This window comes from Equus przewalskii, chromosome 20 (assembly GCF_037783145.1).
Source record: "Equus przewalskii isolate Varuska chromosome 20, EquPr2, whole genome shotgun sequence".
Classification (NCBI taxonomy): Eukaryota; Metazoa; Chordata; class Mammalia; order Perissodactyla; family Equidae; genus Equus; species Equus przewalskii.
This window is the reverse complement of record NC_091850.1, coordinates 23,592,669-23,615,287: the sequence shown is the minus strand read 5'-3', so window position 1 is coordinate 23,615,287 and position 22,619 is coordinate 23,592,669. Positions and strand designations below refer to the sequence as shown.

General features: G+C 37.4%; 2 protein-coding genes across 2 annotated transcripts in view; one reads left to right on the top strand and one right to left on the bottom strand.

Annotated features, from left to right (window-relative positions):
* Window positions 1-8,970, top strand: part of CCDC152 (coiled-coil domain containing 152) — a 40,591-nt gene extending 31,621 nt beyond the window's left edge. Inside the window, exons 7-9 of the mRNA XM_008524572.2 lie at window positions 5,945-6,072; window positions 8,088-8,171; window positions 8,764-8,970. Coding sequence (XP_008522794.1) covers window positions 5,945-6,072; window positions 8,088-8,171; window positions 8,764-8,886 — 335 coding nt within the window. The 3' untranslated portion in view covers window positions 8,887-8,970. The remainder of the gene's footprint in view (window positions 1-5,944; window positions 6,073-8,087; window positions 8,172-8,763) is intronic.
* A 36-nt stretch (window positions 8,971-9,006) lies between these two features.
* Window positions 9,007-19,395, bottom strand: SELENOP (selenoprotein P). The gene is made up of 5 exons (XM_008524571.2): window positions 19,040-19,395; window positions 15,442-15,657; window positions 14,476-14,688; window positions 13,090-13,207; window positions 9,007-10,467 (listed from the first exon to the last, which is right to left on the bottom strand). Exons 2-5 carry the CDS (start codon window positions 15,642-15,644, stop codon window positions 9,844-9,846), a joined length of 1,158 nt encoding a protein of 385 aa, XP_008522793.2. The 5' UTR covers window positions 15,645-15,657; window positions 19,040-19,395; the 3' UTR covers window positions 9,007-9,843.
* Window positions 19,396-22,619: the final 3,224 nt, after the last annotated feature.

Here is a 22,619-nt window from a genome sequence, read left to right as displayed (position 1 = left end):
CACACTGGTGCACATGCCAGCAACCACAGGCTGCAGGGGCAAATACAGCACCCATGGCTTGGTCCCTGCCCACCCTGCAGTAGTGGGTGGTGCACACATCCTGAGGTTCCAGGACACAGCAGAGCTGGTGACCTGGCCTCCACCTCTCCTGGCAGTGGCACAGTCTTTCTAGCAGTTGGGACTACCTCCAAGATGTAAATTTCCCCAGAAGGGGCAAAGTGCTCTGATCTGAGATGTTATAGCAGGCCACCAGCATGCACACCAGTGCTGGCAACCAGAGGCTGTAGCCCCTGCCCCTCCCAGCAGTGGTGGGTAACACACAGGTGCTGGGGCTTCAGGCCACAGAGTGAAGCAAGGGAGCTGGCCCCCTCCCCCTTCCCCAGCAGTAGTGCTGGTCTTTCCAGCAGTGGGGACTACATCCAAGGCATAAATTTTCCCAGCAGGGATGAGGTGTCCTGATCTGAAGTTTTAGAGCAGGCTACCAGCACATGCCAGTGCTGGTGACCAGAAGCTCTGGACCCTGCCCCACCTCAGTAGTGGTGTATGGCATACATGTCCTGAGGCTTCAGGACACAGAGTGGTGCCAGTGACCCAGCCCCCACTCCCTCTTCTGGCAGTGGTGCTGGTATCTCCAGTGCTGGAGACAGCAACCAAAACACAGGTTTCACCAGCAGGAGCAGGGTGCCATGACCTTGGGTCTCAAAAAGCACTCCAGCAGGTGCCAATGACCAGAGACTGCAGGGCCAGCAACAACACCTGTGGCTTAGCCCTTACTCCTCCCCTAGCAGTAGCAAGTGGCACCTGCAACCTGAGACTTCAGGAACCACAGAAGAACCTGAGACCCACCTCTTCATTGACAGCACCACTGGCACAGACTCTAACAGCAGCAGGGGCAACATACAAGAACCCAGGCCCCAAACAGCAACAGTGACACCTGTGAACCCAGCACCTCTGACAGTGGTGCTGCCAGTGCCACCAGATAACCCAAGAGCAGCAGCACAAGTGGTGCACAAGGCAGCAGCACCTGAACCCATCAAGAGCCCACAGAGAGCAAGCGGGAGAGCACAAGACCCAGGAGACCCCAGAAGGAGCAGTTCTCACAGGTTGGTAACTCTGGTGGCAATACCTCAGACTGCAGTGACATCGAAAGCAGCAAGGCATCAGCAACCTCAGAGACACAAGCACAACAAGGAAGGCACTGATTATGCCCCTAGCAGAGACAATGGAGGGTGGAAAGTGCAGGCTCTCATAAGCAGCTCAGAACCAAAGTAAACAAAGCAGTGCTCAAATAAGAAAGGTGATTACTATCACAAATGCATTGGCAGAGGATCAATTCTTCAAACACCGTGAAGAGGACTACAGTAACAAGAGCTACAGGAACACAGCAGAACAGAAGGAGAATGACAGCTCTCCAGAAACCAAACTTGAAGTCACAGAAGATTACCACCTGACTGACATTCAAAATAGCTGTCATAAAGAAACTCAACGAGTTACAAGAAAACTCAGAAAGACAGTTCAGTGAGCTCAGGAGTAAAATTAATGAACAGCAGGAATACTTCACCAAAGAGATTGAAGGTCTAAAAATAAACAAAAGAAATTCTGAATATGAAGAATACAATTAATGAGATAAAAAATAATATAGAAAGCATAAAAATAGAGCAGACTGTATGGAGGAGAAAATCAGTGAGCTTGAAGATAGAAACCTAGAAATGATCCAGGTGAAGGGGGAGCGAGAACTAAGATTTTTGAAAAAATGAAGTTCTTGGAGAAATATCTGACAATTATGAAAAGTTACATATGGATTATAGGTATCCCAGAGGGAGAAGGGAGGGAGAAAGAACAGAGAGCTTACTTAAAGAAATAATAGCTGAGAATTTCTCAAACCCGGAGAAGGAACTGGACATGCAAGTACATGAAGACAGAAGAACTCCTAATTACCTCAATACAAAATATTACTTTTGTAGAGTTATACTACTCAACCATCAAAAAGGATGAAATCTTGCCATTTGTGACAAAGTGGAGGAACTTTGGGGGCATTATGCTAAGTGAAATAAGTCAGTTGGAGAAATACAAATATCATGATTTCACTTGTATGTGGAATCTAAGAAAACAAAACAAATGAACAAAGCACAACAAAAACACTCATAGCTACAGAGAATGGATTAATGGTTACCAGAGGAGAGGCAGGATAGGGGGATCAGTTGTATGGTGATGGATAGTAACTAGACTTTTGGTGGTGATCACTTTGTAGTGTATACAGATGTCAAACTATAATGTTATACACCTGAAACTCACATAATGTTATATACCAATTTTACCTCAATTTAAAAAAAGGAAATATATGGAAATGTGAATGCTAAAAACACAATGACTGAAAATAAAATTTCAGTATATTCCTTTAATAGCCAATTAGATTCAACTAAAGATATAATTAATAATCTGGAAGATAAAGCAGAAGAAAATATCCAAGCTACAAGGAGACCTGGTCTAGGATTCATAGAATCTAAAAGAGGGAATCTGGTGGGAACTAACAAAGCTGTTGTACTAAATGCTTCTCCTTATCAATAAGGTGATTCAGTGATCAGTGACAACTTAACTGCAACACTGCTTGGTGCTCTAGACTAACCTTCAGAAAATAATAGCTGCTGGTTTGGTGAGCCAGAAGACTAGCAACAATATGTGTGAGCTGCAAAATTGCCTAGCATCTTACGCTGACCTTTAGAGCAAATTAGTTGCTGCTTTACTTCCACTTCTCAAATCTTCTGCAAATTTCTCACGTGGCCATCTCTAACCCAGAACCATACAAGGAAATGAATTCTGAGAAATATAGTTTTAATATAACTAAGTTGACATAAGACAAACCCACCAAAGATAGGAGGAAGAATAAATGGAGTTCATGTTGTAAGATTTTTATAATGTCTGTAAAGTGATAAAAGTACTAGTTTTATTAGATTCTAATAAGTCAAGTATGCATGTTGTAATCACTAGAGTAATTTCTAAAGGAAGAATAGAGGAATATATGTTAACCTAATGATTATCAAGCTAGTAGAGGAGGGAAAAAGGGAATAAAAACAGTTATGTGGTCCAAATAAAGGCAAGAAAACAGGGAAAGGTACATAGAATGTAAAAATAAACAAATAATAAGCTGATAGATTTAAACCCAAATATATTAGTAAATACATTAAATGTAACTTGACTAAATGTTCCAATTAAAAGACAAAGATTGTCAAAATGGATAAAAATTAAAATATGATAATATATTGCTTTCAAAAGACATAGTTGAAATATAAAGATATAGAAAGATTTAAAGTAAAAGATGGAAAAGGATATATCATGCAAGTGGTAACCAACACAAAGTTGACATAACTATGCTAATATTGAACACAATATACTTTAATGTAAGAAGCAATGTTAAAGATGGATATTTCAATATTGATAATATGTTCAACCCACCGAGTAGATATAACAACAATTCTAAGTTTATATGAACCAGATAACAGGGCTTTAAATATATGAAACAAAAATTGGCAGAACTAGTAGGAGAAATAGACAAATCTACAATCATAGAAAATTTAACACACATAGTGCTAGAAAAAGTACACACAAACACACAAAATTAGTAATAATATTGATACAACAAAATTAAAAATGGGTACTAATTCATGTAAATAAACCGCTATACCTAGGAAATGAATGCAGAATGCACATTATTTTCAAGGGTGCATGGATCATTTAAGAAAATTGACTATATCTTGCAACAAAAAGGAAATCTCAACGTATTTCAAAGGTCTGAAGTCATACAGAACAGATTTTTGGCCACATTGCAATTAAGACAAACTTGGTAAAATACAGGTAATTAGAAAATCCCTATGTATTTGGAAATTATTTCAAAATAACCTGTTGATCAAAGTAGAAATTCCAAAGGAAGTTAGAAAATATTTTGAACTGAATTACATAGAAAACATTACATATCAAAACTTGCGGGACACAGATAAAGCTGTGTTTATGGGTAAATCTATAGCCTTAAATACAAGTATTGGAAAATGTTAAAAATCAATTATTTAAATAATCTATATCAAGAAGTTAAGGGAAAAACATCAAACTAAGCCCAAAGAAATTAGAAAGAAGAAAGTCAGATATTAATGAAATTATGAACATGCACATAATAAAAAGAATCAGATCCAAAAAATTTTGAAAAGGCTAGTAAAATTAACTCTCATCAAGACTGATCGAGAAAAATGGAGAAAGTACAAATAACCAATATTAGAAGTAAGAAAGAGGAAATCACTTCAAACTTTAAACAGAGAATGAACCCCATAATGAATAGCATAAGTAAACGTTTTTATGCCATTAAGTTTGATTTTTGATGAATTAGACCTCTTTGAGGGAAAAAAACCCACACAGGCACAAGAAGAAATAGAAAATCTGAATTGTTCTATGTCTATTAAAGAAAGTATATGTATAATAAACAATTTTCCCACAAAGAACACTCCAGGCTGAAAAGACTTTCCTGGTGAAATTATACCAAACATTTCAGGAAAAATAATGCCAGTCTTACACAAACTCTTTCAGAGGCTTAGCAATAAAAGAGAGGAAACATTTTCCAGTTTATTTCATAAGGCCAACATAATCTTGGTAACAAAACCTTTCAGAATAATTATGATGAAGAAAATCACACAGCTATCCTCTAATATAGTATCTGAAATTCGACCCATTTCAGTGCTTTATTTCTTCTTCATATCTTCAACAGTGCTGCCTCCAGGCACATAATAGTATGGACTAAGACCAGATGGAAGTCAGTTTCTCTAAGGCTTTGGATAGCTAAATGTATTCTTCTGGACTTTGCCTCATCGCAGACTAAGATGGGACCTTAGTATTAGGCCTGATCTTGAATCCTGAATATGAGTAAGGTTGATTGATGAAGATGGAAAGAAGAGCCTCTAGGCAGAAAGAAAATAAAAGCCAAGACATAAAGAGGGGGAGACATGGGACATGCTAGGGAATAATAGTCCATTTCCTACCTTTTCTTTGCACTACACAGAAAGGTTCAGCAAGAGAAAGGCCAAAAACCGAGGCGAGGGATGGATTCTTTGACTTCTTGAATTATCAGGCTAAGGAAATGGGAATTGAAGGTTTTTGAGAAAGTGATGCCCATACGTAGAAGTATGACTTAGGAAGAATAACCTGGCAAGAGTGTGTAGGGGATAGAGACTGGTGCTGGAGAGCCTAGACACAAAGTCCAACTGAGGAAGAATGAGGCCTGAAACTACGAAAGTAGTGGATTAGTCGTGGATGGAATTTCCTTATTTGTGGAGCATGTGAACTGACTCTTTCCCTTCTCCCTAATGTAGCTTGATGTAGTTCTGGAATCATCCAGTAATTTGGACCCTCTATATCTAGGAACCCAGGCTTTGTGTCCCTCTTTAACCACTAAATCTCCTATTTATTCTCTAGGCGTTGATGTTTAAGAGTACAAGTTAGTTTACTCATTCCAAAACATTCAATGAATAACCTTTGTATTTCAAGCATTTTGCAGGGGCTTCTCAAAAATATATAAAAGCCATGCTGCGCATAAGCAGTTTCTAAAATATATGTTTTTACTAATAAAATTTACTTTCTTGTGGATCGTTTAAAATACTAAATAGGGGGCCGGCCCCATGGCCAAGTGGTTAGGTTCGTGTGCTCTGCTTCATCGGCCCAGGGTTTCGCCGGTTCGGGTCCTGGGCACAGACATGGCATCGCTTGTTAGACCATGCTGGGGCAGCGTCCCACATGCCACAACTGGAAGGACCTACAACTAGAATATACAACTATGTACCGGGGGGCTTTGGGAGAAAAAGGAAATAAAATAAAATAAAATCTTTAAAAAAAAAATAAAGAAAGAAAAGCTTAGATTTTTGAAATGTTAAGGTAAATTAACTTTATTTATTTTTGTTTTATTCAGTTAAACTAAGTGAAGAAAAAACTAAAGAACTGATAGAGAAAAAGGAGGTGGAAATTTCAGAGTTAAATGCAAAGTTAAGAACTCAAGAAAAGGAAAAACAAAATGAAATAATCAGACTACAGCTAGAGGTAAATGTTTAAGGCTCTGCTGAATTTGAGGATGCATCCCTTAATCTAGACCATACTTTGCTTATTTTTCATCACAGTAAGATAAATTTTAGGAGTAGAAACAATCCTGTAAGAGGGCTTCACACGTGCACATTCTCCATCACAAGCAGTGCTCAAACTCCGATGACTCTTAGCTACACTGCCTTTCAGCACTTGGCCTGAAGGTGGGACTCTTCAGTCATTCACAAGACCCTGGTTTCCAGAGAGGGTATTGTTTCCTCAGAGCAGGGACAGATAACTCAAGGATTACCTGCATTTTACAGCTGAGTCTGTGCAAGCATAGGACTACCATTCCAGCAGTGGGGAGAGCGTTCCTAATCCTTAACATTACTGTGTTCTCAGCAGAAATTGTGGAACCCTGAAGAACAAACCAGAAATTCATTTTGCTTTATTTAGGATAAAAAGAGACAAATTTCTCCCTAATAAATGTGTGCAAAAATACATATCATAGAAGCAGACAAACTAGATTTTTAAAAAAAAATTGAAGGGACTTCAAATAGGGCTAAGGTTCCAGTTCTTAGCTTGAAAGTCTTTTCAGCAGGTTGTTTAGCCAGATGTCAGAATTGCAAAGATATTGATATTTTGACAATATATTTGTCCCTTAAAATTTTTTTTTCTACATTCTACCAATCTCCCTTTCCATCATTCTTTCATTGCTTTTCCCCAGCCTGACTCCCACTTAACCTTCTTATTTTCAGAATTCACTGGCTTAGTTAAGAATTTATTCATGTTCCTGAAAGTTTGGTATCCCCGGGGTGCTTGATGAGGTACCGTGTTGAAGACTGTATAATCATTGAGCAAAAGAGGACTGATGTTGACTGTAGAGGCTCTTTGCTGCTGCTACTGCCTTCTGGTCAAGTGGACCCACAAACCACGGATGGGGCTAGATGGCTAACTGAGATGCAGTAGGTCATGTTTCAAGGTCTACCATCAACTTCTAATCCATTGACTGGGAATCAGCATTTTGTTTGCCATCCAGGCCCTGTCACTGGTCTAGCCCAAGTCTTTTGTTTGACTGATATACAGAACCCTTTTTGTTATTACCTTCATTGTAACTATCCATTTTTCTCCCCAACCCAGAACACGATCTCACAGAGAGTTTATTTGTAGTCCACAGAGAAGCTACGTTACACTTAAACTGAAGGGAAGAATTATGAGAGATTTTGAAAAAATACATAGCCAGTAAGAATAGCCTATGAGAATTTTTTTAACCTGATTCAGTTTAATGTTAAACCAACAAGCATTCAACAATATCGTTTTCAGATTTTACTGTTCAGCCTCAGAGTTTCTGCAGAAGGGTATATGAGTTTTTCTCCCACAACTGTTGATTACACTACAGTCTCGTTACAAAAGCACACTCATAGTAACGTGAAAATATTTTTATCTATCTTTAAGTTAACTAGATTCTCAACCCTGGTTAACTAAATTCTTAACCTTGCATGATAGAATCACCTGATGTCTTGAGAAAAAGATGACACTGACCACATTCTAGAATCTCTAATGTCGTGCCCAGGTATTTGGTACTTTTAAAAAGTTCCCCAGGTGATTTTAACATGGAGCCAGGGATAATCCTGTTTGGGTGTTCTTTGTTCTTCCTTAAAAATTGTTCCTTAGGGACTGGCCCGGTGGTGCAGCAGTTAAGTTCACACGTTCTGCTTCGGTGGCCCGGGGTTTGCCAGTTCAGATCCCGGGTGCAGACATGGCACCGCGCGGCAAGCCATGCAGTAGTAGGCGTCCCACATATAAAGTGGAGGAAGATGGGCACGGATGTTAGCTCAGGACTAATCTTCCTCAAAAAAGAAAAAACTTGTTTCGTACAGAAAGACTTTTCTATCTTCTGTTATACAGAGAAGGCACTTAAATTACAGATTATGTGTTAAAAGATATAATGGATTATACTTATATTTATAGAAACAGTTGTTTCTAATTGTTTAATTAGAATGTTCTCAATAACTTTCTTTTTAAACTTGATTCAGTTTGATGCCAAACTAGCAAGAGTTCAAACTAAATCAAAATCATATCCAGATTCTACTGTTTTGCCACACAGTATCTACAGAAGGGTATGTGAGTTTTTCTTCCATGGCTGTTGCTTAAGAAAATAAATTTCCCTAATGTGTTTCTATAAAGTTATCTAATATTTACTAACAATATACTTAACAGTTTTTCTTAAAATACATCACACAATCAGAAATTTTGAATAATCTTTAACAGTCACTTTCAATTTAAACTAGTAAACCTTAGTAGTAAATTAAAACATTAGAGAAGTTCTCTGACTCTTTGGGCCATCTTAGGAATTCCGTAATATATTTTGAACTTACGCTGACTTACTATTCTGAAGTTATTTAGGCACAAAGATAACAGATTTCTTTTTGCTCAGCTCCTCCTTTATTTATGGTTTACAACCTCAAGCTCTATAGGGAGAAGGGAACAAACTAAAACAAATGATGTTAACGTGTGTTTATATCCTTACACCAAGTTTATCCCATCAAGTCCCATAAAAATAAAACTACAGACCTTTCAAAATAAAGTATCTTTTTTAATACCTACTTCTACTTGAACCAGAAATATAGTTTTTGTTATTGTTTTGTTGTTCCTTGCACTTAATCTTATTATTTCTGAATTGCAATAACAAATTTTTTCTGCTTCATTTAGAAGCTTCAACATCTTCAAGAAGAAAAAAACAAGGAGATTGCAATTCTTCGTAATACTGTTCGGGATTTAGAGCAACGCCTCTCTGCTGGCAAAGATTCTCACCTTAAGCGTAGACGGTTTTGAGTATAGCAGTAATTTCATTAGTTGCTATTTAATTTCTTTAACAGCAGTTGAAAAATTAATTTCTATTGTCAATATAACATACTGCCTAAATAACAATGAAAAAGAGGAAATGAAATGAAGACAGCTTTAAACTTTTTTTATTAAGTTTTTTTAAACAAGTCCACACTTTGGCCAACTGTGTATTGCATTCTTGCTTAATAGTATTAACCATAAAGGAGTTCAGGTTTATAGGACTTAGTTTACCTATTGAACCATCATTGACTATGGAAATACTTTCTAAGCAATCAAGAGATAGACAACATTCTTTTACCTTTCCCCTTATATCTTTCAAGGGGCACTCTCACATTTCAAAGTGCGATACGATGCTAGATAAAGAAAACAAGATATAAAGACTTCATTCATATGTGGTAGTAAAAATCAAGATATGAGTCTTAGATGTACGTATAAGTGGATATTTAAACTGTAGTCATAGCAAAATATTCATGTGTAAGTATTTCTAGATCTTAAAAGACAGAATTCACTTCTTTAAAGGTTTAATCAGTTAAAAACATAAGATGAAAAAGACAAAGATAGCATTGAGAAATAAGTAAAGAAAAAATGGAAAACATGTCTTTGTTGTTCTTCCTCCATTCTAAATTGCTAACTATCCCACAGAAACCCCTAGGTCATAGTTTACGTTTCTGTTCTCATTAATGCAAGTAGAATGCTGGAAAAAGAAAAAGAAAGACATATTAACCAAAAGCTGCAATCACCTGTCAGTTGCCCGGTAATAAAAATATGGTTTGGGTTAAAATCTGACATAAATTTTAAAATTTGGAAGCCAATATAGTAGATTTCTCCATGTTTGCACAATTCCAATTTCTATTTTTGTATCGCTATTAATTAGGTAGCTTACAAAAATGCTAGAAGTGAAATTGCGTCTAGACTGACTTGGGGAGTATATCCTACTTTAAATGTTTAGTTTGAAGGTCATTTTCACATTGCTGCCTTATATTTTCAGCTTCAATTGGTGCTGGCTTCTGTGGGCTTGAGCTGCTGACTTGGCTGTCAGGCAGCTGGAGGCAAACGTCACTGACAAGATTCAATGACGTTCTCCTCTGCCCAAAGTCCCTGTCAGCTACATAAAGAGGGGAGGTTTTCTGTACACTGTCAGGTGATTGCAGACCTTGTATTTTCAAATATCAGATGTCGACAATGTCAGCATCAACTACTAGGAGCCAACTTTGAATCTTTGGGCATCTTACAGAGTAACTGATTTATACATCCTTTTTGTCAGAGCTTCTTTTGTGGAAGAGAAAGTTGTAAACTTTCCCCTCCTGGCATGTCTCAGTTCTCTGGGTGACCCCTTCTTTGTTGGCCCTTGTGCTTATGGTGGTGATGAAGGCCTGGAGGAGGAGGATGCTCAGGAGCACCTGTTGCTTCCGGTTGCTGATTCTCTGAAAGCTGACTGTTCCCAACATGCTGATGCCCATGCTTGTGATGATGCTGGTGATGGTGATGGTGATGTGGCTGTGAATCCTCAGTTGTTTTTTCCACAGTAGCCAAAGATAGAGTTTTACAGAAGTCTTCATCTTCCAGTGTCTGGAAGAAATTTATAAGTCACTTATCAACAAAGCCATAGAGGCAGCAAGAATGCATGAAAAATGATTTGTAGAGCTAACATATATGAAATTCAAACTAGTTAATTAGGATTGAACTGGCTTTGTTTTTCTAGTATCATATTAATGAGAAAAAAATTGATGTCAGTCTCTACCTCTAGACTTTTTATTAAAATTTGGTTCCCATCCATATCTAATTATAAAGTGCTTCTTGTACAAAGTTTGCATTTAATCAAAGAATCCTCAAGCATCTTACAAAGGAATTAACATTAATGTTTTGAAAATAGGTAAAATAGGGTGTAACACAAATAGAGTTCAACAGTTGACCTATGCTTCTATACTGGTTAACTCAACAGCAGAATGCAGATTTTCCTTTTCTTATCAAGAGCATTTCCCAAATTTTTAAGAATTCTGAAGAAGAATTTGAGAGATACATAAGGCTTCAAAAGGAAGCCAAACCACTGTATTATATCTGCAGAAGCAAAACTAAATAAACTGGCCCAAAGAACCTAGACTGCAGTAAAGTCAAGCAAATATCAAATCCTAAACTCAGATGACGTACACGGAACCTTTCACTCCTGTGTCAACAATGCTTCGAATCTAATATTATATTCTTAAACAAACTGATTTCTCTCTGATAATTCAAAAATGCCAATCAACTCTGCTCAAAATCAGTAATTTTTCATACCTCAGCTTATGCCAGGAAATGTTTTGAACTTCACCAGAGCTTTGTTAATGTATCCCTACTATAGTGCTGAAAGTAGCAAACGACTGCCCATATCCCACTGGGCATAATATTCCTTTCTACATGAATCTAGTTCTTTAATTTGTTGTAAGTCTTTTTTTAGTTTTGTGTGCCCACAAATCATAGGCTCAAAGCTTACAGATATAGCAATGTAATGCTAAACCTCAACCCATAAAGTTATTTATAAACAAAGTTACAAAATCAACTTGAGAGACCAAAGACTCACTCAGTGGTATGGTTAGGTGTTTTGAAAGTTTTGAAAGGTTATAACTTCCATTAGACTTTAACATACAACTACTAAGTGGTACTTTTTTTGGTTATTTCTGAACTACTTTTAAAAACTTAATAGCATTTGATTTAAAACTTATAAACAATTTTATAAATGTTTAAAATATACTGTATAATGTTCTAAATGTTCAGTGATTAAACAAACACAAATAATTATTGTAGTAGACTAGTTTCAAAAAACCCATGACTGTATTTCATTGTCTACAATTTATTTTTTTTCACGTTTTAAGATCTTTAAAATCAGAATGCATCCTACTATTGATGGTGTTGCAGCACTGTGTCCTACTTTAACTGACAGCATTTTTTTAATAGTACATAAAATAATGTATCATATAATTGATGGCATCTAGGATACAATGAAATAGAAAAACTCCAATTTGATTTGGCATGTCAGATATATATGGTATATTATTCTTATTTTCAAATGGTTAGTAAATTTTAAGCATGTCATGGGAATTGTTTCTGCCTTTGTTTCAATATAGCTAGGTATATTTATAACTATTAGGCATTTGCACAAATGCAAAATACTGAAATAATCCCAAAGTATGAGGAATCAATATAGATAGCATCTATTAAGCACTTAGTATAAGTTAGACATTGAGTTAGTACTCTGTATTATCTCAGTTTCCTCATTTTAAAAGCAGTAAAATAACCCTCATAGGATTATTATGAAGATTAAAATGTGAAAAATGACATAACTAGAGTATTACCCTGTTATGCTCTTTAACAACTAAATTAATTAAATGATTAATTAAAATTTAAGATGGCTTTCTTTAGATCTGGGAAAAATCTGAAGGAAGTACAGCTCACTAATAAAATTCCAAATTGTTTTTAAAGCTGAGTTCAAATTTTCCCAATTTTCCATGTCAAGGAAACATTGTCTGGAATTATTTCACTTCTCAATATGAGAGGAAAAAAAGTCTAGTTAATACAAATTAAAACAATTCCCTGAGTGTATTTTAATAAACAATATTTAAATATAGCGCTTCTCATAACAAAGAATAAATATTCTCATGGTTATTAGGAAAGAAATATCAGTAACAAGTAGAAAACTTATTCCATTGTAAAGAAAATGCAGTAATTCCATCTGCAGAATGGGCAGACAGTGCAAGGGCTCCATGGAAAAGCTGACAGTCTTGCACCCTTGATAAATTAAGTAGTCATCTGGGCCCCAGTTCTGTTTCAGGTAATTCTATATAAGCTTTGCTATCACTATGCTCTTATGTGAACACATTCAAGATATTAGAATAATGTTATTTTATGTTGGCTGAATTCTTTGAGCACTTACACTCATGCAACATCATTTGGTGGTAATTAAAATATGTGATCTACCTTGATTTTTATTTTCTAAATCTTTTAGATAAAAGCGGCAATATAAATCTTGAAAAGACATTTTAAAGAATATATTCAGTAATAGGAAGTATGTGTAATTATAAAAATTACTGTTATAGATCAATTTTTAGTACATCAAAGAAACATGAATTAGCTAATTGGTCATGAAACACTAACTTATTTACACAGCTCTTAAAAGATTTCCTTTTTTCTTGTGGTAAAAATAATTGAGAAAAATACCATGAGAGAGCAGTTTCCACACTTCTTTTCACAGTAGGCAATCTTAATGGCTTCTTCTACATATGGAAAAGTTAGGAAGGAGTAAGGCAAACCAAGATGATATACAAGACGACCACATCTAAAAAAAAGGACACATACTGTGTTATTACAATATTTTCTCTATTGTGATCCTACTTAAGCACAGTCTGGGATAGGTGTTACAGGTTTAATGGTCTTATAACTAAGACCCTTTCATACCTTCAGTAAATTTCCTTGCGTGGGGTCTCAAACAAGCTCCCCGGCACTGCATACCAGGGCAGGTCATGACAAGATAACAGTGAGTCTAATACTAGCATTTTGAACTGTTATAGATATGTCACTATAAATAATATGAAAACTGTGTAGTATAGTCATTGTGACTTGATCAAATATAATTTTGTAATTGACTTACAAATTCTACCAGTGCCCAGACCACTGACTTATCATAAATCAGGCTCTGCAAATCACATGAGCTTTTCATAACTTCTAAGGCAGCACAAATTCCACACAAGGAATCACAGCATAAAAAAAAGATCCTTGAATCTTGGCCAGTAGCCCATTTATTTAAAAATATATCTGATGCAACAAAAATTTCAGCACAATGAAAGAAATGGAGTTACAACACTTGGCATTCTCAGAAATGGTGGAATTGAAATGTCCTCCTTGCCCACATTTACCCAGTATGTACAATTTTATTTGACTATCAAAGGGTTGCTCTTTGCAATTAACTAAATTAGGAGTTTGCAGTCCTAAAAGAATGACATGTAATGTTAAAACTATTTAGTAAAGACCAAGTAGGGCTTAGGGCTACGCAGAATCTGGCTCGCCATCAATGAAGAGCCAAAACAAAACAGAGCACCAACCAGGAATGTTGGTAATATCAAATAATGTGTGCATTGAGGTCCCCTCAAATTACAAATGTTTTATTTGTTCATAGAATCAAAAGCAGATTCATGCCAATTATACCTCAATGATTAGCTCACTTTATAGTTCAGGAATTCAAGTATGTAGCCTTAAAATTATTAATCAGATTAGTGTGGTTATTCATCTGCAAAATCCTTAGAATTGTGTGTGATATACAAATTGACCCTTTTTTTGTTTAATCAGAATGCCAATTTAGAGGGAAAAGAAAAGTATAGTCAATTTTCTTTATTGCCCTACTGGAATGGCACATTCTTTTGTGTGAAAGAAAGTCATTTCAAAATATTACAACCAAACATTTTAATGGGCCCACTGTGGAACTGAGTATTTGGTAATAAAATAAAAGCAGATGTCTTATTTTAAATCACTTATTATTTAATTAAATACAAAGCAGGTATTTTTTAATTTGAAGTGTGTGTGAGTGTGTGTGTGCGTGTGTGTACACACCTGTCATATATGAGGAAGTCATCTTTGCTTCCATTTAAGAGAGTCCAGATGTCTGTTTGGTTTTCTTCTTGTTGATAAACAGCAATATATTCTGAAACCTTATTTTTAAGATGTATGTATTTTAATCGAGCAGAGATTTCTTGGTGATTAACAACAACATAGGAAATGTTTGAGTATCCTTCTTTCTCCAGTTTTACTCGCAGGTCTTCCAATCTAAAATATTTTGGAAAAATACCCAAAAAAAGAATAATCTCATTTAAGTTTATTAGTGACTCCTCTTTCTTCTCACTGCCTACTTTTTTCTACATGAAACTCTCTTACTATTTTTTCTTACTCATACCTCTTCTTTATATTGTTGTTAAAGATTAAATTTTCAATTTTTAATTATTTATTGAGCACTTGTGCTCAGTTAAAACCTTATGCTAAATGCTTGCACAAACATTAGCTCATTTAGTCCTTAAATTAATCTTATGAAATCTATATTTTTTAATCTACCTTACAGTTACAGAGAATTCTACCCAATAAATATTTGGCAAATAACTCAACAAGTATTTTTATTTATATAAATAAATCTGTTAAATGACCCAAGATGTTTGATGGCAAGTCTAATATTCATTCTACTCTGGCAAAGCACTCCTCTTTGCTTCCTGTATTGAAATAACTAATTCATTTGCAGGAGTACATTTTAGAACATTTTCATTACACAAGTAACACATATTTAGTAGGACATTATAAAATAAAGGTCCACAAAAAGAAGAAAAAATTTCCATAACTCCAGGAAAACAACTGTAAACATTTTGGCATATATCCTCCCAGTCTTCTTTCTTCTCACATTCTAAGCAAACACATATAGTTTTTCCAAAAATGTGATTTAATAAATACATCTTTTCCATTTTTATTTTATGTATATATATATATAATAGCTTTCCCCTTAAGAAATCCCAGACCACAGAAAGACTGTCTTACCTAGATGCCTGCAGAAGGCACAGGTATCAGCTGGCTTGAAGCAGAGCAACCACAGTCACTGAACCATAGGAGTTCAGCATTGGATCTTGATCCCTTATGCTCCAGGCTGGAGGTTGCTTACAAAAGGAGCTTTGCCCCTGGCTCTCTGTTCCTCCCCATGGAAGGAGACAGAGAGCCAGGGCAAGCCCCAGGCTTCTCCACATTGCTGGGGTTGTCCTGTAAAAGAGAAAACCTTTCTGTCATCTTCACAGATGGCTTCCTAGTCATAACCAGGAATTTCTATCAATCCAGCAGGTATCATCCTACTTCCGGTAAATACCCAGCCCCTGGAATCTGTCTCCATGTTGTTGGGCTCATTATGTTGGCCTCCCTGCACCAACTCTTTCTATAAAGGGGAGATCAGCCAGATGCAGGGGAGTTGTCAATGCACCTCCTATCTATCTGGTTTAGCAAGATACTTTAGTAAGCGTGCCATGGAGATTTGCCTGAACAGGCAACCAAGAACTTCTCCAGGGGAAGATACATGTTTAGAAAAATTTGGAGACTGTGGCCTCAATAATGAAGTAACATTCTGCACACAATTTGATTTTTACTTGAGACACACCAAGTTCTGCCTACTTCTTTCCGTCCTCTACCAATCTAAGAAGGGGAGAGGTAAGTAAGAGATTCTGCTCAGAAATGAAAAGACCCAGCATGGAAAGAAGACCCAGGAAGAAAGGAGGTGGCAGTGAGGGTGGTTTACCAACATGAAGGGGCTCCTGCTGGGCCCTTAGCTCTTCAGGTCCAAACTTTCTATATTTATAAATCTCTTGAGTGTGGCTCCCTTTTGTCCCTCTTGTTCTTTAATGTCTAGCTCTCTGTTAATATTAAAGGGTTTGAATCTCTTCAGGTATAAAACTGGCTGCCAAAATGTTACTACTATATCCAAGATAAACATGGACTAAGGGAAAAACCCTGACCACGGAGAAATGTCACAAATTGCTGCCCCCTGTACCATTTAAGACTCACTGAAATCTACTCTCAGTCTAATTGGCTATGACCACTTTCAGGAAGTTTCTGTGACTCAGTGGCATATTGTTGGGTAAATACCTGCTCCCTCTGAGTAGGAAGGTTAACCATTTGACCATAAATATTCCCCAAATTAGGGCTAGCTCTCTCCGCAGAAAGGTACAAATAAAACAGGTGAATTGTAGAGAGGTGCTGAAACAAGGGAACACATTCAAGCAGAGATAAGCCGAGAAAGAAAAATCCACATGAGTAATCAGGGTTATTTTGATGTAAGAGTCTGTAGAGAGAGTTCAGAACAAAATTCCACAACTAGAAAATTGGCACATTTTCAGGCACTGATCTGGGATGAAGTAAAAGCACTCTTGGGGAGGGGGATATGGGTGTGGAGAGGGAGAGTAATGATAAGTGACCTAGAGTGAGCCCAGAATTAATAAAGGAATAGAAAAAATTAGAGGGTGAGAAAGAAAGTTTGAGAGGATAAATTGAATGACTTATTAAGGCCATCCCATCCATTCTAATATTTTTAAAATTCTAACATTTAAAAAAGGAGAGGCTAGCGGCCGACATGGTGGTGTAATAGTTAAGTTCACGCACTCCGCTTCGGCAGCCTGCGGTTTGTGGGTTTGGATCCAGGGCGCCAACCTAGCACCGCTTGTCAAGCCACACTGTGGCAGCATCCTACATAAAACAGGGAGATTGGCACAGATGTTAGCTCAGCAACAACCTTCCTCAAGCAAAAAGAGGGAGATTGGCAACAGAGGTTAGCTCAGGGCCAATCTTCCTCAAAAACACACAAAAAAAAAGATATATCTGGACTAAATCTAGGGAATTTCCTTAGAATAGTATTTATGATGATGATACAGTTATCCTTGCTGTAGCTACCATTTTCTGAGCATTTATAGACCTATATGCAGGTGGTGCTAAGCACTTTTATATATCACGTCAGTTATTCCTTACAACTATGAGACCATTATCCCCTCTGGCAGGGGAGGAAACCATGGCTAAGAGAGAGTTTAGGCATCTTTCCCAAGTCCACACAGGTAGTAAGTAACAAGAGAGAATGGATTCAAACCAGTTCTGTTAAATCTAAAACATGACCTCTTAGCTACTGTACAATGTTGACAGTTTTAAGATGGGTCACCTTTAATAACGATAGCTGTCAGGGTTTTGTTTGTTTGTGCCTTAGGATGGCAAAGAGAACACCAAAATTATTCAAGCTGTTTTGTGTCTTACTAGAATGAGTAGATGTCCCCTACTTTCTAGAATATAAATTCAATAGTTATAGAAACTTCTGCATAAATTCAGGACTTGGCACCCTCACTTTGCCATATACCTTACCATTCCAAGTATGTAGTGACTACATGTGACTAAGTAGTGACTATAAATGAAAAGACTATTTCACTCATTTCTTTCATTCAGTGTTTTGATGAAAAAATAACTAAAGCCACTGGCAGGGGGTAGTAGATTACAGTGTTCACACTTTCAGATTTTCCTCTGCCCTTAAAATCAACAGGCTATTCAACCTTGTTTCTTAAGATCATTTTTTATATAATAAACTTTTGACTTTAATTATAGCTGTCAGACAGCCATATAAAAATAATGATGATAAATAGCAGAACTGGATTTACTGGAAGCTGATCCAATAACAATTAGAAAGTAGTTGTAAATTTCACTAATCTCACCACTTTTCAGTCACAAAACCTAGATCTGTTGGCCACGTACAGACCTACACTTCTTTAAAATTCCCCGTTAGAAGGCAGGATATGCTGAAACCTTTTCCACCCTCTTCCCCTGGAATTCAGACCAGCATCTGAGGCTCCTCCCTCATTCACTTGAAACACCCACTCACCACCTAGACTGCAAAACTTTGCGTTTAGTCACAAGCAATATCCCTGGACATTTCTACAGCACTGTAGAATGACCATATTTCAGTCTCTGCTCTTCAAATCCATGGGCTATTTTTTTCCCTTGGAGTTCTTACTCTGCATTTCAGTGGGAAATATTTAAGCTTGAACATACCATACTGCCTATATAACATCACAACCTGGGCCAGCCCAGTGGTGCAGCTGTTAAGTGCGCACCTTCTGCTTCGTTGGCCTGGGGTTCACCAGCCCAGACCCCGGGTGCGGACATGGCACTGCTTGGCAAAAAGCCATGCTGTGGCAGGCGTCCCACATATAAAGTAGAGGAAGATGGGCATGGATGTGAGCTCAGGGCCAAGTCTTCCTCAGCAAAAAGAGGAGGATTGGCAGTAGTTAGCTCAGGGCTAATCTTCCTCAAAAAAAAAAACCCATCACAACCTTTTGCAGAGTGGAAGTGTTAGATTTCTCCAGCCTCCCCTGCTCCCATCTTCATCCTCAGCTGTGCAGAAGGCAGGGCAGAAATCAAAAACCACCAATGTGCCCACTGCAGAACGTTACCCACCACACCCAACTTTAGACTCTTTTGTTCTCTTTCTTTTGTATTATTTTCATTTTCTTTATCCATCTCTTTTTTTAAAGTCTATTCTAAGGAAAAATATTTTATGACTCAAATTATTTACCAAACTCTAAAAGAATCAAGTATTGCAAAACACAAAGTTCCTACTTACCCCTCGGACAAGGCTGCTTCCTTTCTCTTTGCTCAGCTGGGCAGCTCCACAAAGCCACAGTGAGAAACTCTGATATTTATAGTCCCGTTGTTTACCTCACCTCTCAGCGATAGTCCAAAGTTCAGGGCTGTGACCTTGCAAGCCGAGTAAAACCCCGAACTGCTTATTATAATCGAAACAAAAGAAAGTAGCAAGTGCTGCCCTGCAAGAAATGGAGGAAAAGTTTCTGGCAATTACTGATTTATTTCCTATCCTTTTCAGTCACCCCAGTATCTAGGATTTAATGGTACAGTCGGGGGCGGGAGGAAAGGCTAAGGGTAAAGAGGGCCTCCAAGTGGTGTTCTTTTCCAAACTCTAATTGGAAAAACATTTGCTGAGCCAGCGAGTTAAGCTGCTGCTTTAAGAAAAGAACAAAAAACTTTTTTTCTCCGTTTGCTTTGTAGTGACCAGGTGCTAGCCTACCCAAACTGTGAGCTGTGTTAGAAAAGCCACCTGCTGTTTCAAATCTTTCCGGTCTCCTGCTCTTACGGACCTGCTTGAACTGTTTGGCTCTGCTTAAAGCTTGAATCTGAGTGGGATCTCACAGGACCTCTGTTCTTTTCTTTTTCGTTTATGGAAAAGAATAAGAAAATAGACCTCCTATCTGGGGAAACCAGGCCTCATTTTCGTTACCACAGACGTCCTACTCCCTGGAAAACCTACGTATCTCACAGAATTTTTTTTAGAATCTAGTGTAAAATCTTTACAAATATAAGTACCATACACATAAATGTTTGTGGTGGTAGTAGTTGGACATGGAAAGGGTACGGAAATTTCGAAATGTACAAATAAAATAGAAAATTTCTGCTCTTTGAGAAAGGGTAACTTTTTTCTACTAGCTGCTACAAGTGAACACGCCCAGGGTGGGTAATGTCAGGAGCAATGTCAACGACGTCATCCTGGGGAGTGATGGTTTTCGAGTAAGCTTGGCTTTCATTACTGATGCATTTTTGTCCAAACCCTATTGCTGTGTGCTGGGTACTGTCGTATGAGGTGCAGGAAGTACTAAGAAACTGGGCATTTGAAAACCAAATTCTGTTTACCCACACTAAGCATAAGTATTAAGCCTTTATGGGTACCAGATCCCTTTGAGAATCCTGTGAAATGCTTAATTTCTCCCAGGGGGGTGGGAGGATGCACCAAAACATACTTGCTTTTTAAAAGAATCTTGTGAAAAATTTTTGTATAAAACAGATAGTCCCACCTGTAGTTCATTTACTTCATAAATTTAAATAGTCATATTTGGTCTGTCTACAGCAGAAAATAGAGTATTTCACCATCACCTGCTTCTTTTACATGTAGCTTAGCAGTTACCTCCCGCTCCAAAAGGATTCCCTCCAAGTGTGCAGCTAGCTCCAAACGAGAGTACTCAGGATTGTGTGTGTCCGGGCCAGTGTATGTCTCTAACCTCCAGACAGCAAAAAGAGAAGATAGGTAGTTTCTGATGTTTGAAGGGTATCCATTCTTAATAGCCTCTTCTGTGCTGGGTAGCCTGGAACCTGTCAGCATTTTTAAGAAAGCAGAATTTTCAAGCAAATCTTCATTGGGTGTTAAATCAAATTACGTTAAGTCAAACAAAATCAAACGTTTATTAGGTGCTTTTGCTAAGCACAGTATGAAATTCCCTTGTTCTCGAGGACCTCAAAATCTAGTAGGATAGACAGACAAGTAAGCAGAAAAAAACACCCTGTAAAGTGTGATGATGTCTAGGATGCTGTAAGCACAAGATTCTGTTGGAAACTTGAAAAAGGGAACATTTTAACCCAGCCTGGAGATAGGGCCAGCACGGTAGGTCAGTATACTCTCAGGCAAGTTCAACAGGCACTTTATGGTAGGTTTTACACTCTAGCGAAGGGGTTCAGAACAGGCCTCCCCGAGATGTGCCACTTTGGCATGTGAAATATTTTGAGCTAAAGGCAATCAAGATCCTGTGAGCCCAAGAGAAACTTTTACCTCCCTCTTAAAGAATTTAAATTGGGGTCCTTGCCCATGATAAGAATTATTACCAGAACTAAGTTTTTATGTCCTATCTGTATGGCAGGGCAAACCTCTAATTACTGAACATCTGCTCTTCCTACCATCCTATGAATTACCCTTCTCCCCTCTGAAGCCTCAGGCCCGTATGCCATTCCTTAGCTCAAGATGGCATATATACCTCATTCTACCTTTTTGTCTCTGAACGTCTCACATATGTGGGCTCTCTGACTCTCTCATGTATTTGGGGTTCCTGTATGTATGCAATTAAGTTTGATTTTCTCCTGGTAATCCATCTCATGTAAATTTAATTCTTAGACCAGCCAGAAAAACCTAGAAAAGTGGAGGAAAATTTCTTCCTCTCCTACACTAGCTTCAGAGCACCCAACAAATCTACCCACAGCACTGTCTAGAAAGTTGTTTTGTTTCAATTTTTATGAATGATTAAAATTTCTCCTGACAGGTTGCTCCAGCCAGCACCACACAACCCAACATTAAGATTACTGAGAGTAACTAACTGTATCCTATCAAGTTGAACTTTATCGTAATGACCTCATCTCTTACAACTTCCAACCTTAGAGTCGAGAATCTATCTTTCTTCATACGGTCTCATTCTTCCACATCCTTATCCTCAGAATGTTTATGCATATATTTAATCCATGTTTTTAATAAGAATTCTCTCCTTTTTATGGGTTGCAAATGATTTCTATGGAGAATAGGGACCTAAGAATCTGTGAGTCCATGATATACTTGGAAGAGAGAAGGGCTATGAACTGTGATTTTATAAATCAGTTTATTAGCTACAGCAGGTGATAATATGGCATTGATCCATTAACATTTGTAAAGCATTGATGTCTGAAAATATCAGAAAGTGAAAGAGTGTTATTATGACATGAAAGGCCTATGTAAAATATTGACCCCCTTTAGCTAGAGTGTTATGTGATGTTTTACATGCAAAGGCAAATGAAGATTTTCCGACTATTTTAGAAAAAAGTGCCTTTTGACCCAAATTATTCTTCCTTCCCCTTGTATATGCATCGTATTAAATATAATATTGTTTGAGCATCCATGTTGAAAGATAAGACGCTGAGTATGCAAAGGATGCCTAGGAAAAAGCAAGATGTTTTCAAAGTGAACAAGATAAATAAGAACAATGACCAAGCGGAAGCCATAGCAACAGCAGCTTGGATTAGATAAGGACTAATTTGATCCTTTGAGATTCACATGAAACGGAAATATGCTTTGAAGGGAGCTTTTCTTCAAGCTCACAAGTTTACAGATCTGAGAACTGTTTGATATATCAAACATAAATGCAATCAAGGAGGTAACTACATAGAGTGCCAAATGTCATGTGAGACTGAGCACATTCAGACAGTAACAAACATCAGAAGAATTATTACTTGAAATAGGATGTTAATAATTTTTTTTTTAATTTTCAAAACCAGAGCGAGTGCCTGCAGCTCCTCATGGGACACAGCGTTGGCATCAACATGCAAAAAGCATATAAGCCTCCAAATGACGTTAATCCCCTGAATTAATGAAAAAGCCACATTTATAGAGTACGTCT